Here is a 17,312-nt window from a genome sequence, read left to right as displayed (position 1 = left end):
AATGCTGGGAACTGAATTTAATGTTGGAAAAATGAGAAACTGAGAGAACCAAAATTGACAGATCCTTCCCTGCATCTAAGAATTGATTTAGGGCACACGGTTTCGGCTAGGCTTATCTGGCCTAACCCATCAGATACTGAGAGCACATCCAGTACTTCACTACTGTTCTGCATTATTTCACAGAAAGATCAGGAACAATGAGCAAACTGTTATTCAAGTTTGTCTTCCTTCATGATCATCTCACTCAAGAATTCCTGACAGAGGTTCAGAGGAACTGCATGGTTCCCAGAACATAGTCAAAAATTACTTTGTATATTTACACCCCTTGATACCCAGGACTCTTTGATGTGGCTTAGTTTGAATTGTTAAGTGTGGCCATTTTTTAAAACAACAAGCCTAATGGTCTAATGTCCTAAATATAAGCTATGAACTGATCAACATACTGCATAATGCACTGTACATAAGTAATTCTGAACTGGTGAATCATGAACAAAAATGTAGCTATATAAAAGAATTTCCCATCCTCATTTCCCTTGAACAGTTCATAAGGATATGGTATTGGCTTGCAAATTGCCCTCCTGCTTAAAAATATGTCACATCCTGCCTTTGATACAGCATTCCGCTTCTGAAGAAAGTGCTGAATTAGTGGGCAGTGACCATGAATATTCAGGTGGTGCCAAGTGTACTCAGGACCAGAACTGGCTGGATGTGACTAGAAGATAAATGAGGACAGTGGTTACTTCTATTACACTCAGATTTGTGGATGTAGTAGCATCTTACAACTGTAATTGTTTCCATCCAGAGTGAATGATCACAGAACTTTGATAATACATTCAAACTGTCCGCAACAACCACTGCTAACACCTTGTTAGCTTCTCAAATATAAAAATATAAAAAATAGCTTCTCAAAGTCTTCCTGAATTTTGATGGAGAACATTCTCCAAACATTCCCCAGCTACCATTTGATATTCAATCATTTTGAATCTAATAATTTGACATCCAATAATTTTGCAGCAGCAGTTAACGTTTTGATGGCAAAAGGCATGTAGTAATAGCCGGCAGCTATGAATTCTATTTCACTTTATATGCAACAGAATTCAGTATACTTTATGTAGACACATTTGTTCCTTTAACCTATCAGGAGAAGTAAAAAATCAAAAGCAGTAAAATTTCATGTTTATGTTGCATTTCAGGTCAGAAACCTTGAATTGTTGCATCCAATTTTCACAACAAAAACCAAAGGGAAAGATTTGAAATATCTTTTGAATGTCAATTGTTTTACAGATATACATCATTCTTCTAGATCTAAAAGATACATTATTGTATCCCTAATATTTGATTTCCTATAGATTTTTCATTGGCACAATAATGTAGCAACCTCATCTTTACAGTTTGCTATATTTAATATCCTAATGTGAGCCCCTCAATAATGGGAAGGGTTGTCTCATGGCTGAGCAGGGCTCGCAGATGCTTTTTGCATGGATTCACATTTTCTGTGGTTCCACTAGCATTTTTTTAAACTTGCCCTTTTGGAGGTTACAGAGTCTTTCTGCATGAGTGATGTCTTGTGGTCAGCCTTGCTGTGGCCCCTCATATGTCCATGTGGGTAGTTTTCAAATGTGAATCAGCTCACAGATAATTTGGGACTGCTCTCTGATTGACATAACTGCTCATTCAAGATGCTTCTTTTCTGTTTCACTCCTGATTTTTGTGTCTCTCAGAATAATCATCCTCATTAAGCATGTATCCTTTAAGGTGGTGGTTTTAACCTTTAAAACCCTATACAGCCTAGGACCCTCATACTTATGGGACCGCCTCTCCTATTATGGCCCCGCGGAGGACCTTACATAAATAATAACACCTTGGAGGTCCCAGGCCTCAAGGAAGTTAGACTGCCTTCGACAAGAGCCAGGGCCTTTTTGGCACTGGCCCCAGCCTGGTGGAACGCTCTGTCGCAAGAAACCAGGGCCCTCCAGGATCTGACATCTTTCCGCAGGACCTGTAAGGTGGAGCTATTCTGCCATGCCTTTGGTCGAGGCCCAGTTTGACCCCCCTCTCCTTCTGTAAGATCCTTTTATAAGACCCTGCATGTAAGTGGCCTCTGAAACTCTTCCCACTGGCCCATATAAGCCCAGAACAAATGGTTGGGCCTACCAAGCACTTAATGTTCCCAACCCTTATAGTTATAATTCATGGGTTGCCATCTGATTTTATTTGACCTTAGCTTGATTCTAAGTTGTATTTTAATTGATTGTTTGATTCTCTGTTTTTAATGTATTATATATTCTGATGTTAGCCGCCCTGAGCCAGGTCCTGACCGGGGAGGGCAGGGTATAAATAAAATTATTATTATTATTATCCTAGCTGAATAAACTTTCTTTTCTGTATTGAATTCAAAGGACATCTGTATAAGCAGTAGGGATATGTTACTATCTTATCCTCAAGTAATTGTGCTATTTTAAAATGTCTCCTCTACATTAATTACATTACCTCTCGAGGAAGCAAAGCAATCTTCAGTTTCTTTTTTGATGAGCGTTGATGCTTCTGTGATGAATGCTGCTCATCATCCTCTGTAGTCCTCAAAGAGTGAAAATATAGACTCATTTTTTCTAGGGATGGGGGAGGGAGAAAAAGCTTCTCAGTTGTTATGTAAGCTGTCTCTTAATTCAGAAAGAATGACTAACAACAACAACTACTTTTTATTTATACCCCCGCCCTCCCTGGCCAAGACCGGGCTCAGGGTGGCTAACACTAAATATAAAATACAATAAAAACATTAAAAAAAAACCAGTTGATTAAAATACAGCTTAAAATGCAGCCTCGTTTTACTGGGAGCCCATACACTTAATATATGAAGAAATGAGAGAACATTCCATGCTTTACCCAAAGGAGAGATTAATAATAATAATAATAATAATAATAATAATAATAATTTATACCCCGCCCATCTGGCTGGGTTTCCCCAGCCACTCTGGGCAGCTTCCACCAGAATATTAAAATACAATAACCTATTAAACATTAAAAACTTCCCTAAACAGGGCTGCCTTCAGATGTCTTCTAAAAGTCTGGTACAGTGGTACCTTGGGTTACAGTCACTTCAGGTTACAGACTCCGCTAACCCAGAAATAGTACCTCGGGTTAAGAACTTTGCTTCAGGATGAGAACAGAAATTGCGCAGCGGCGGTGCAGTAGCAGTGGGAGGCCCCATCAGCTAAAGTGGTACCTCAGGTTAAGAACAGTTTCAGGTTAAGAACGGACCTCCAGAATGAATTAAGTTCTTAACCCAAGGTACCACTGTAGTTGTTTTTCTCTTTGACATCTGGTGGGAGGGCGTTCCACAGGGCGGGTGCCACTACTGAGAAGGCCCCCTGCCTGGTTCTCTGTAACTTGGCTTCTCGCCGAGTCTGTAACCTGAAGCATATGTAACCTGAGGTACCACTGTAATTCATCTACATCTCTTACTTATGAGTCATGACAACACACGCTTCCATACACTCACTTGGAAAAAGCATGCCACATCAATGCTGTTAGCACAATGGAGGACTCTAATGTTTACAACAGATCTTGCATACATTTATCAAATTTTTCACTGTATTACCTTCCAAAGGAAACTGCTTTTGAATTTTTTTCCTGGAGACAGACTTCTTGACTTTTTTAATGGCTGTATGCTTCTAGATCACAAGAGATGAAGAAAAAATTCATACCACATTTATGTTTTTACATATTAAATTTGGGTGGGGAGGAGTAAGTTTGGAGATTTTAAAAAGGAGGAAAGGACTTTAAATATTGGGACATTATTCAGGTAGCATTTTTCATTTCTTTTTAATAGATCAGCGCTCACTCTTATTTACCAAATGCAACACAGCATTGGGAAGAGTTACTGGTACTATTTTCTTAAAATCATTGTACCATGGGGCTTATAGACCTTAAGTCATATGAGCAAATGCCTCGATCGATAGGAGCACCAGACTCTTAATCTCAAGGTTGTGGGTTCAAGCCCCAAGTAGGGCAAGATTCCTGTTGGACTAGATGATCCTTGTAGTCACTTCCAGCTGTACAATTCTATGATTCTATGAGTTGATCCTCCACCTGCTCTGGTATAATCTTTCGTCTATCTTTAGAACACCTTGCCCATATTAACAGCCCCTATACTGATGCTTGCAAATGAAATAACCTATTACCTTTCGGAGTGTCAATGGGTGCTTCCGTGTAGTACCAGGTAACGCATAGTTGCTAAAGGAAATATCACAGCCTGTGGAAATCAAAGTTGCTTATTATAAATTATTTCCTTATTACCTATCATTGGGTGAATAGGGAATTTCTCTCTCTGCCTGGGACATAGAACACACTGTCCACAATGCACACTTTATACTTCTTGCATATGCAGTTTGATTCTTTGGGGGATTTCTCAGAATCCTATTGAAATGATGAGGGTTCTACCTATGGAAGACTATCCTCTACCCTAGCAGTACACAGCCATCTTCCTTCCTACACCATCAGTTACGAGGCTCACATGGAAGCTGACCCCAAATGGTTCTAAACTAGCCAGGTACGAGCTGAACAATCATGAACACTTGAATATTTTGCTGATCCAAGGGGATAAATCCCATCAAAACAGGGAAGTGAATAAAGGCAGTGCTCCCTTCACAGCTGGATGCCAACTCTAGGAAAGGCAGTCCTCTGATCTATTGTACCTGGAACTGAATCTCCTCCTACACCACAAATATACTATATCAGACCTCCTGGAAGCAGACATGTTGATTACACAGGGCTGCATCCAATACTACAGCTCTACTCAAGTAGCAGAGTTACATGCACACAATGAAACTTTTTCTCCTGTGCCCTCCAGCCCGCCCTGCTCAAAATCAGCTCCCGAACATTGTGAGACCCTCCAAAGCAGATCTGCAGAATGCACAGGTGAAACAAAATTCCCACTGTGCAAGTGGTATTCTGCTTGCCCAGTACTAGAATACAACCCACAATAATGAACCTTAAGGAGAGGAAAATCCTCTTAAAAGCAATTTGCAAATACTGCCTCCAACAGAAAAAACCCAAGAAAGATTCTTTACAAAACTACGCTTACCCACTATAGTGAGTCCATGGCACCACAATCTGTGCTGGTGCAGAAATGGTTAAGAGATTGGAAATGCACAATAGGATCGCATACATGTGCAAATATATGCATTCAAACTGCCTTCTCCAAGTATGAAACTGCAGAATTTTATCCTTTGCAAATGCTCCATTTTGAATCCAACCCGTTTTTCCCAACTAGAGAAAGGAAGTTCCCAAATTGGCAGGCACTTCCTAATTAGGACCATAAGCCAGACATTCCCTACCACTGGCTTAGCGTGTTGGACTAGGATGACCCAGAGTCAAATCTTCACTCAGGCATAAGAAAAACCTTGGACCAATGACTGCTTCTCTGCCGAACCTAGTTCATAGGATTGATGTGAGAAAATAAGAGGGAGCAGAAAAACCCTGTGTGCTGCCTTGAATTCCTTGGAGAAATAGCAGGATATCATCATCATCAACAACAACAACAGTAAAACACATACTGACAACATCTGTAAAAGACGCCAAAGATTAAGAGGCGCTCCCACACTGGGCATTGTTACATGTCTTTCTTACAGCTTCCAGTAATTCTACATCACTTATCAATTTCTCCCAATTGTCAATACGTTATTAAAAAACAAGCAACCAAAAGGCACCCTTCCCCCCCACCCAAAATGCCCATTTTTAAAGCATCCTTAAACAGAAGGTTGAAATAAATAAAATTGCATACAAAAATGTAAATATTAGGAAAAAGCGCCACACATTCTGATGAATTTTCATGTGATTTTTTTTTTAAAATTGCAAACTGATGTGGAATTGCAGAGAACTGAACTTAATATCTGAAAAATGAGAAACTGAAATTGAAAGATTTGCTCATCTTGACTTACCAGTCCCTAATTTTCCTTTTCCAGACAGCAAATCTTCTCTTCTGGATCGCTCTGGCTCCAACTGGGAATAATCCCATTTAGTATAACTCCCTGGTGCATTCAAGCTACCTATATGGGGCGAGGGGGAGGACAGATAGTGAGAAGCAAAAGAATGCACTCGTTATTATCATCTATACACAGTAAATCGTAACTTATTGGACAGTGTTATGTATGACTGGGACGCGGGTGGCACTGTGGGTTAAACCACAGAGCCTAGGACTTGCCGATCAGAAGGTTGGCGGTTCGAATCCCCGCAACAGGGTGAGCTCCCGTTGCTCGGTCCCTGCTGCTGCCAACCTAGCAGTCTGAAAGCACGTCAAAGTGCAAGTAGATAAATAGGTACCGCTCCGATGGGAAGGTAAATGGCATTTCCGTGCTCTGCTCTGGTTCGCCGGAAGTGGCTTAGTCATGCTGGCCACATGATCCGGAAGCTGTACGCCGGCTCCCTCGGCCAATAAAGTGAGATAAGCACCGCAAGCCCAGAGTCGGTCATGACTGGACTTAAGTCAGAGGTCCCTTTACCTTTACTATGTATGATTATGTTTTATGTTGGAAAAAGACAGCCTCCACCCAAGAACTGAAGCATGCCCAATGGGTTCTTCACTTTTTAATGCCTTCATGCCATATTGCAAACTGCTTCTGAAAGATGCCTCACTTTCCAAAACCATTTCCAAAGTGGCACGGAGAACGGCTGTTTAACAAATACAACTGCAAATTCCCCCTTGGGCACATATAAGTAGCTTAAACAACACAGAGTTTTATAGCACCTTAAAGACTAACTGGTTTATTGTGGCATAAACTTTGATCATCTGATGAACTGCATCCTTATCCACAAAAGTATATTCCTTAATAAATGTGTTAATTCTTTTAAGGTACTACAGGACTGCTAGGTGCTTTTGTTACAGCAAACTAACATGGCTTTTCTCTGGAACTTATAACTAGTCAAGTGATTATTTGGATTCGACTGTAAGGTAAGAGAAAGAAGCCTAAGGACAGCTCAAAAATGTCAAGATGAGACACATTTCTTGACTGAATGTGACTCAAAGAGGGGAAGGGGGTGGCAGCTAACTGCTGGTTATGTTATGTTGAAGGATTGCTAAGAACATTCCTTAAAAAATGTTTAGGGGTACTCTCATTTTGACTCAAGAAAATCACCATTTTATAGTTCAAATCGGGGGGAAATAAATACAGTAAATGGACAAAAGTACAAAGATTCATAAAATGCTTAGGGGTATGCGTACTCCTGTGTCCCCACAGAAAAAAGCACTGCCATAAACATTACTGCATTGTGTGAAACATGGATCTCCAATCAAAGTCTATACAGCTCCCTTCATAAGCAAGGAGAACAGGCCATCTCACCTCGCAGCCACTCGGAGAATATATCACAGAGCCCGGCCTTGAATTCATGTGTATTGAACCAGGACCTTGAGAAACAGTAGCAGAAGCAGGTGTACACAGCTTGACTCAGCAGTGAAGGGAAAAGCTAAAACCAAGGCAGGAGAAATCAGAGCTCAAATAAATTGGTTAACTGCAACTGCAATTTCTGTTCTCATCCTGGGGCAAAGTCCTTAACCCGAGGTACTACTTCCAGGTTAGTGGAGTTTGTAACCTGAAGTGTTTGTAACCTGAGGTGTTTGTAACCCGAGGTACCACTGTACAAGGATAGGGGAAGGTTAAGCCTTCCCAGCACAATAACAGTAAGCAATATCAGGGTTAAAATTAGTATTCAGAAAATATCTCTCATTGGCACAAATGGGAGTTTCCCTGCTTGAAACCTGATATCTCTTTATGGATTTTTTTTCATACTTACTGTAAGGATGAGTTCCTGACTGGCAACCTTGTGACAGCCCAACAGAACGCGAGAATAATTTTCTGAAATGCGTTCGAACAAACGCCCCTGAATCTCTTGATTCGGCTATTGGGAGAGAAATAAATGTGAGGCGTTTGCAATGAGGCTTCAGAAAGGTAGGATAAACTACAAACCTACACATAGTGAAATGAAAGCTACGTATACATGAGACTGCCTTTGAAAAGCATACAGAAACTTCACCTGGTCCAAAATACAGCTGCCAGACCATTAGCTGGAATTCACGGTAGTGAATTGGCTTCTGATTTGATATTGGGCACAAAACTAAGGGCTACTGCAGACATATAGTGTTAACTTGTCTGAGACCCAGGTATCTCTGATAGTAAGTGCAACATCAGCTCTAAAAGCATTAGCTTTTATCTTGATTTGATAATGCTATTATACTGGTTTCTGTCTTAAACTGTTTCCTTTGCTAATGTTTTAAAGGTTTCATTGTGATTTTTTTTTTTATTTGTTGGCTGCTTTGTGAATTCCTGTGATTATAAATAATACTATTATAAAAAAATGATAAATAACTTAAAAGAAAGAAATGGCTACATAATGAAGAAAAGCAGGACAGGCGTTGGATCGAAGGATGCTATGTGGCAGTTGTCTAAATATAAGGGTCCCTCCAGACTGGTTTGTGTGGGTGGGTAGGTGGGTGTATTCTGCAAAATGCCATTGATTCAATGCCTTTGTGCATTAGTGATGGATTTATACTGGATCATCCACACACCAGTCTGCTTTATTAGCTGTTTGCCAATGCATCTCCAACGTTATTGCGTGATGGCCATCTTGAATGGCGTTCTTGCACTGCAGTGCAACAAAAGCAGGACCAAAAACAAACAAACAAAAACAGACTAGAAAAGTTTCAGGATTTCAGCAGGAAATTATGAGACATGCACTGACTGCAAACAGTATGTCTACCCTGAAACTTATCCAGGCACAAACTGCATTGAAAGCAGGACTGTGTATAACTGCCCCGACACAAAACATCAAGAATGCACAATAAATAAAGAGGACATCTAAAGCGTCCCTGAAAGATGATGCAGTCAGTGCTTATTTAATGACTTAAAGGGCAGGTCATCCCTGTGTGGCACTGAAAGTGAGGCTAGCAAGCAGGTCCAAAGCAGAAGTTACAGGTTTTTTGTGCCTCTGCAATGCAATAAAAAAAATCTGGACTCTTCATTTGCAGTTGCCGGGCTGGCACTGGGACTAGCATTAAAAGAGGAATGCACTGTCTCTAAATAAACTGAGCAGCTGCAAATCAGAAACAAAAAATCCGGAGGAAAATATCTTCCAAGCCCCCAATATTCAGCCCTTATTCTTACATGATACAAGTGCAGAAACTGCCACCAGAAACTGTCCAGCAAAATAGCTTGGATACATGGCGCATCGAGAAACTTTTGCAGCATCTTTGAAGCCCAGCGTGTCTTTAAAGAAATTAAACAAGAATATAATGGTCTTAAATCAAGATTATGGATTTTGATCATACTGCATGTGTTAATTAGCTGAACAATAAATGTATCACCATGGCCTTGTTAACTGTAACTCTTTCGCGTAATTATTACTGTTGCTTACTTTTACATTTCCATTTTCATTTCCTCTGACCTCACTCCTCTTCAGTCTCTGCTCCATTCTATTGGTACATCCAGACTAGTGTTTATTATGGGATGAGTGCTCTTCATCCTTGCAAGTTTTTTTTTTGTAATGCCCAAAAATGTCATAATCATCAAAAGGCAGGTCTACCCCTGTTCCCGATTTAATCCAAATTTACACTTTCTATAGAAAATCCAGTAAGGTTTTTTTTTTAAAAAAAACCTGTTGCCAACAATCTGTTTGAAACATCTCAATGACCCATTTATATTATTTAACTCCTGTCTGGAAAACCCACATGGTGTTTGCGTGTATGCCTGCCAATTTAGGATTAAATTTCATGCATCTGATGAACTGAATTCCAGTCCATGAAAGCTTATGCCATAATAAATCTGTTAATCTTTAAAGTACCAAAAGACTCTTTACAGTCTAAGGAGCATTGTAAGGGGCTGGCCTGAACCTTTGATATTTTTTGCACTGGATTCTGTCTCTCCTGCATCTTCTCCCTCCCACCCCTTTTTAAAAAATTGAACTTTGCTTATAGGATGGCTTTCCCACTGAAGTTCAGCTCAAATATGAATCCATAACGAGTATCAGTACATGCAAACTTTATGCAAATATGTGTGATTGGCTGTGCCCCAAGTCTTTCAAAGGCCTAGTGATGCTCCTGATGGTCTAGAACAGAGCTTTCCATACTTTCCATGTTGGTGACACACTTTTGGGACATGCATCATTTCATGACACAGTAATTCAGTTTTACTAGCAAAGCAGAGGTTAAACTAACCCCTTTCCAGCCCTGGGAGGGGTGCGGGGAGTGTTCACGTGACACACCAACACACTGCACACAAATGTGTCACGACTCACAGTTTGGAAAGCTCTGGTCTAGAAGTTTCAGGCCTTGATTTCACATCCTGGTTTGTTGTCCAAGATTAACCAGAGTTTTCCAGTTGAGATATAATGGGGAAATGTGGGATAAGAAACACTGGATGTTTCAACTGTGCCTTGAGAGAGAATGAATAATGGAAGGAAGGAAGGAAGCAGGCAGGCAGGCACAATGCTCATTCTCAGGCCAATTAATCATGGCTATTATAGCAAGATCATAACTCCTGTACCAGATTATACACTTGGGTCAACTCCAGGTTTAAGGGAGCCCTGGTTAACGTGTCCTTTAGTGAGCTCTGTCCTCTGTCAGCGGGCCCTAACTTACCAAGCCACAGTCACAGCATTCCAAGCGGTGATAAGCAACTGGGGCTAACCACTGTTTTAACTGCCTACAATGCCACAAGGGTGATGCTAGGTTGAGCCACCTGGGGATGTTCAGAGTGATAGACGAGGAAAACCAACAAAGGGGAGGGCGAGGGAAGTCATCAGATGTGACCCCTGCCAGGATGCTGTGGCCCTAGCAACTGCCTGAAGGTGCCTGGTGCTGACACTGCCCCAGCTATACTATCTTGCGCCACGTAAACGCACATTAAAAAAGTATGTATGGCTCTACATTATCAATTCACCCCTACTACCTCCCTCGTCCAGCCTGCTATCAACTTCTGAATGTTTGAGATATGCAGCGTACCTTACCAACTGGTGTTTTACCCTGGGCACGAATCACCTTCTCCAAAATTTCACTCAGCTCTATTCCATTTGGCAATGGTGTAGGTTTCTCCTTACAGTATCCTGGGTATTGATATAATTCCACAAGTTTATCCTTTTCTGTTACCATCTAGGAGTTAAAAAAAAAAAATTAATACAAGAGAAATCAAGAAGACACCCAGCCCACAATTCAACCCAGTGAGCACCCTAAGGATGGTCTGTTGACATTCTAAAGTTTTTGGGACTCACCAGAGTCCTGACAAAAATCACCTTCATACACAGCAATGGTTAACTATTAACAAATCTAGTGCCATATTCAACCCTAGCTCCCCCTCCCCATCTAGAATAGGGTACTAATAATATCTTAGCTTGTTTCCAGGACTGTGGCGAGTTAAAGGATATGAAAAAACCTTTGAATATTCAAAAGCACTGTACTGTACAAATGCTAACGACTAGTGTTATATAAATGAAACAATTATTATAGGAGTGTATAATGGATTAAAAAGACCAACTCTCTGATTCATCATGAGACCTTCCTAGGCACTTATGTCACAATGCATCTGATACTTCCTGAGCATTTGGGATTCTGCATCTTTCTAATATGTACAGGAATCAATGACTCCTGACCCCTCACATGCCATCATACCTTTTTCTGAGCTAGTTTCTCTGTAGCGTGCTTCCCAGACTTCTGCATCATCTTCTGGTCTCTCTCTGCAGCATAAGGAAAAAAATGGCCACCCTTAGCATCTGAAGAGCATCTTAGGACAAAATGGACAATCTTTTCGTAGGAATTAGTTAAGTAAGAGCACTGGATTTGGTTTGCAGATATTTTTGCTCCACCAGAAAAATGAAGTAGTATATTTTCCCCTTTCCACTGCACTCCACCACATGCCTGTGCCAGTTTTTAATGGTACTATAAAAGGTAAAGGGACCCCTGATCATTAGGTCCAGTTGTGGCCGACTCTGGGGTTGTGGCGCTCATCCCGCTTTATTGGCCAAGGGAGCCAGCGTACAGCTTCCGGGTCATGTGGCCAGCATGACTAAGCTGCTTCTGGCGAACCAGAGCAGTGCACGGAAACGCCGTTTACCTTCCCGCCAGAGCAGTACCTATTTATCTACTTGCACTTTGACGTGCTTTCGAACTGCTAGGTTGGCAGGAGCAGGGACCGAGCAACAGGAGCTCACCCCGTTGCGGGGATTCGAACCGTGACCTTCTGATCAGCAAGTCCTAGGCTCTGTGGTTTAACCTGTAATGGTACTATAGTAAGTAGCAAATGGATTCCAAGCAAAAGGAGGTTTGTTATTTGTCAGTGGTTTGCATGGGTACTGTAGCCACCCCAGAATGAAGTGAGCCCATACAGATGACCAGGAGCCAGAGTGGTATAGTGGACAGCATGCTGAACCAATGCTTGTTACTGAGAAGCTTGGTTAAACTGGAACTCTAAACAGGCCTTGAGACTAAGTATATTCACTAGGGTTTTGCTCTGAGCAAAGAGCATAACACTAACATAAGTAATCAGAGAAAACTCAAATTGAATTAATTATCATTTATTGAGGGGGGTTCCCAAAGCTTCCCACCAAAGTTCCCCAAGTGGCCTACCATAAAGGGGAATTTCCCTGCAGTGACCAGTATTATGCTTGTATTTGGTTAATGAAATTCCCAGTGCCTAGTTCAAAGCCTTGATTTGACAATAAATTATCCTCTGCAAGTAATAGCTTCCCTCCAGTAAGCATCCTCTTCCCTAATTAAATTCAGCACCTTCTTTTGTATTTTCCAGTTATTTTCTTAAATGTACTTTGACTGGCTAAGATGCTCAACTGATTCTACTGCAACTATGCACTTGGGAAACCTAATTGTTGCGACTCATGACCTGTTTTTGTTATTACTAAATCTTATCCATGTCTGTCCCTGGACATCAGGGGAAAAAACCCTTTACAAATTCAGGCTAACGCTCACTGATAATTTTTCCCTCTATAACCAGACTCTTCTCACACACCCAAGTTGTTCAGTATTTTGGGACACAAAAAGAGAATAAAATGGTGATGGCAGTGTGGAGCCGAATAGCCATGTATTCCAAGCTCAGTGCCTTGGAGAAAGAGTAAGACAAAACAATAATATTTATCTCCCTCTCTAATCCTTCCTTAGGGCAGAGATTATGGGAGGTCCCTATTTATCCACGCAACAACTTGGCCGACGGTGATTTATTGCCAAGAGTTCTTAACCGCTGTTAGCACAAATCATGGTTTGGCATGTCTGAACTACAGGACAAAATACAAATTTACTCGAATAAATATGTTCTAACAATAACATCATTTTTAAGGGGTTAGAGCCTCCATTTCATATTTGGTAGTATTAATGCATACCTTTTGCCCTAACTGATCTCGATACTTTTCTGGATGTCTTGCGTCTCTTGAGCCCCATTTCCCCAATCACCTTCAATGAGAAAAATAATGGAAAAGGGGGGTTAGGCACTAACTTCCTACAAGGTCCTGGAATTTATCTTCTTTGTATTAAATAAGAGAGGCATTATTAATTCCCTCACTATCTTGTAATTCTTTTAACACTGATTTTCAGTTAAAACCTGAGCATTCTTCAGGAACCTAAGAAATGTATATGAAGTTAGGATTAGAAATGTGAGTAAAATAAAATATTTGACAACTAGAAGAACTTGTCAATAAATATATGTGCATGAAAAATATGGGGGATTCAAGAACTTGCAACATTTAGATCTAGCTGGTGCAATAGCATCATTGCACCTGATGTCTCGTATTCTCTGGTTCAACACAGTTATATTAGTGCTGATCTAGGACTTCACCTCCGCTTTAAAAAAACAACAACAGCAGCAACTGATTTTCAGTTTGTCATCAAAAAGGCTAAGAAATATTCTTTGACCAAGCATCTATTATTTAGAAGTAGCATCAGAAAAACACAGTGGGATTTCTTGTATAAAGTGCTGATAAGATTTCTTTACTCACTCCTTCACTACTGTCATATCTTTTCAGACCCAGTTCTAAGTGAGAAATTTTCTGGTTCACTTGTCCTATGCTGCCAATGACGTACACTAACAGATATTTGTTAAGGAATATTTTGAAAACCTTCAAAGCATATGCAAAATTCTTCGTCCTTTTTGTTAAACCTCCTATTACCATCACTTGAATGCTATATTTCCTTTATAAACTGTTACACACCACCCCGATCTCCCTGAGCGGTGTGAAATTCCAGGGGTTGCAGACATGCTTACTAGGGTCTGTATTACCTTTTGAGGCACAACAGAGACTGTGGTGTCTTTATAATATATGGTTTTATTACATACAACCTGGACCTAGATGGAGCGATTGCAGGGCATTCACATCCTATGAGGGTCTGACTTCCCCCTTAAGTGCAGCATTGGATTCAAAGGACAGCCACCTTCTGTGATTCTTAGTTCCAGCTTGGTATCCCCAACTCACATGGAGTCCTGCCCCTCATTCTCCTTCTTGCTGCTAATTGACTCCAAGGACCTCCCCACAGTCTACATCATTCAAAGTTAAACCCTAAATCTAGCCCACTAGCACTCAACAAAGAAGCCCCACTCCTGCTTGCCTGGCAGTCTTGACCTCTGATGTTTTCCTTGATGGTCCATGACTGGTCTGTGTCCTGCTAATGGCCCATCTAGCTAGCTCTGCAAAACTGGCTTGGCTCCTTAGCATAGCTAAATCCAGGAGATTTCCATGTTTGGCAAAATTTAATCAAATCTTGATTAATTCTGACTTACTACATCCAGGAATTATTGGGAGGATCTGGCACACAGGAATTTAGGGGAATCTGGCCCCCCACAAACCAGCCACTCTGAGGGCTTCCAACATATATAAAAACATATCAAAGCATGAAACATTAATAAACTTCCCTATACAGGGCTACCTTCAGATGTCTTCTAAAGGAATGTTGCTACTGCTTGACAGTGTGTGAAGGTGGAGCCTAACTTTTTAAGCAATATGTTGTGTGTATGTTGAGTCAACAAGTGTTCAACTGACTGCCTGATTTTGACCACATGCTGCTTGCTGCCGCACTAGATGCAAGACAAATAATAGTATTTCCTTATTTCAACTCACACAACTATCATGTAAGACTGATTGCAATTATATTTCTTTTTTTCATGACAAAGTATCTAGGTTTGGGGATGATGACCAGGTTTGTCATACATCAGGAAAATTCCTGACATGTCCTGGTTTTTAGGGTGTAAAAATGGCGTCAAGGGGTGAATTTTGTTGAATGTCAGGGAAAACCCGGATGTATGGCAACATGATGGAAAAAGCAATGGAAACAGCTCAAAAATCTTAAAATAACTATTTTTTGTTTAAGTTTCCCCAAAAAAGCTCAACAATGTGGGTTTGTTGTCCAAAAAAGTTCCACAACTTTGTGGGTGTCAGGAATTTTACTCTTTGAAATACGGCAATCCCAATGATGACTCAAGATTTCTCCAAACCTCAAAAAAATGAGGTTCAGGTACCGAATAAATATTACCCACTTTAAATTAAAGCAAAAGTAAAACAGTTATATATGATACAAGCTATATATTTATTTACACATACATTGTTAACTATAGGAACAAAGGATACATCGTGGTTTGTCATCTAATGTGCAACTGACGGTGTCTCTTTTCTTTTCTTGGGTTGCTGATGGCAATATCAAGAATCCCTTTAAAGGGCTCACAAATGATTTAATAGTTACAAATTGCATCTTGAAATTACTAAACCCTAAAAAATAAAGTGGAGACAACACATTTATATTAAAAACACATTTCCCCACAAACTTGCTTACTATTTTGTTTCCAAAGCATGAGCACACTTAAATTAACTTTTCCAATTATTGGCTTGAGCTGATTTAATCTAGAGAGCTATTTTAGGATTCCTCATGTGGAAACCAAAAGGGTTACTTTATAAATATAACACTTCTGCCCCACTCCCCTCCACCAAATATAGCTTAGTAAGAGGAAGAAAGGGTCCCATGGGGAAAATTATCCTAATTTGTCTTCCTTAATTTGTAGTAATTACAGCTGCCAACTCAGAGGCAGCAATTTGGAATTCTAGCTGTAGTTAGGTATTCCCAGAAGAAATTTCAAGCCTGAAAATCACAACTATTAACTGCATTGTTCTCCACTGTACGGAGGGATAGCAAAGTATCAGGATTTTATGAAGCTACCAGAATTTTGTTTCTTGTTCTGTCACACACATTAGTTTTCTTGTTAGTGTTACAATTTAATGTGTCTCTTCACAGTTTGAATGAAAAAGTATTACCTTTGCTTATAATTTTTTCAAATATAAAAAATGTGTATTTTAGCATTCTGAGGCTGCATTATATACACTTCCTTCCAAGTAAAAATGTGCAAATTCTAATCAGCCTAAAAGTATCATTACATTGCGCAGGTGTATTCTCTACACAATTTGTCAACTTTATTCCCAAGAAAACATGTCCAATACTGGAGTGCTTTGCATATCAATGTGCAGCCCGATCCTGTGCATGTTTATCCAGAGGTGGAATGGGTCAGGATAGGGTGGGAGGAAGAGGTTTGTTTGTTTTTCTAAGAGTGTGCAGAGGTGATTAAAAACATAATGGTAAATTCCATGCTAATGATCACCAGGAAATTAAAACATGAAAATGAAATACCTTAATGACCTTCTAAATATGCCAATGCTGCAGCTATGCATGGTATAAAATTCTGATTGTCCCATCTCAAAAAGAACAATGTAGAACTGGGAAAGGGGCAGACAAAATAACCAAGGGCTTGGGAGAACCTTTCTTACAAGGAAATGTACAACTATTTCAAAATTAATCAGTAGCAACAGAAAACTGTCAATAAGGAAACTACCAGTTTACACCACATCTGCACCAGGCATTTAAAGCACAAAACCACTTTTAACAGTCATGGGTGTTGATATGGCCTAGGCTGAATTAAGGGAAGAACTGTCCACCAGGCATGCAGAGCTTTGCCGATGCAGATCTCCCAGATTGGTCGCCAGATTAAGACTGTGAAGAAAATGCCAGCAAAATGAGAGCAACAAAGTGAACAATAATAGTCCATGTATGATGATCTCCCCCGCCTTTCCTTTGGGAAGCTTATAGAGGCTCATCAGAAAAAAAGACGTTGATGGTCGACGTGAAAAAACGACGTTCCCAACTTATTTGGGTGTTACATAGCATCAAAGTAACACAGGGGCGCCCATACGCACCGGAGTGAAAGGGCGGGAAGAGTCCTTGCCCACGCAGCTGTGGGACCCTGTTTGTTTCTTCCGGACCCCAAGAGGGCCAATATCAGAAACGCTCC

General features: G+C 40.5%; 1 protein-coding gene across 3 annotated transcripts in view; it reads right to left on the bottom strand.

The window, feature by feature from the left end:
* Positions 1–17,312, bottom strand: part of FAM227A (family with sequence similarity 227 member A) — a 20,332-nt gene extending 3,020 nt beyond the window's left edge. Inside the window, exons 1-14 of one of the 3 annotated variants that reach the window (XM_053407031.1) lie at positions 17,218–17,312; positions 15,607–15,744; positions 13,984–14,069; positions 13,372–13,441; positions 11,654–11,718; positions 10,991–11,137; positions 9,156–9,257; positions 7,789–7,893; positions 7,338–7,461; positions 5,940–6,047; positions 4,182–4,252; positions 3,599–3,671; positions 2,491–2,609; positions 556–712 (exon numbers count right to left, since the gene is read on the bottom strand). In XM_053407031.1, coding sequence (XP_053263006.1) covers positions 556–712; positions 2,491–2,609; positions 3,599–3,671; positions 4,182–4,252; positions 5,940–6,047; positions 7,338–7,461; positions 7,789–7,893; positions 9,156–9,257; positions 10,991–11,137; positions 11,654–11,718; positions 13,372–13,441; positions 13,984–14,069; positions 15,607–15,727 — 1,348 coding nt within the window. In that variant the 5' untranslated portion in view covers positions 15,728–15,744; positions 17,218–17,312. Of the gene's footprint in view, positions 1–555; positions 713–2,490; positions 2,610–3,598; positions 3,672–4,181; positions 4,253–5,939; positions 6,048–7,337; positions 7,462–7,788; positions 7,894–9,155; positions 9,258–10,990; positions 11,138–11,653; positions 11,719–13,371; positions 13,442–13,983; positions 14,070–15,606; positions 15,745–16,189; positions 16,251–17,217 lie in introns of those variants that run through there. The other 2 variants (XM_053407032.1, XM_053407033.1) reach the window with 2 other exon arrangements.

The sequence above is a fragment of the Podarcis raffonei genome, chromosome 10 (assembly GCF_027172205.1).
Source record: "Podarcis raffonei isolate rPodRaf1 chromosome 10, rPodRaf1.pri, whole genome shotgun sequence".
Lineage (NCBI taxonomy): Eukaryota > Metazoa > Chordata > Lepidosauria > Squamata > Lacertidae > Podarcis > Podarcis raffonei.
Note: the sequence above shows the minus strand (reverse complement) of the source record. Positions and strands in the feature narration are given on the sequence as shown.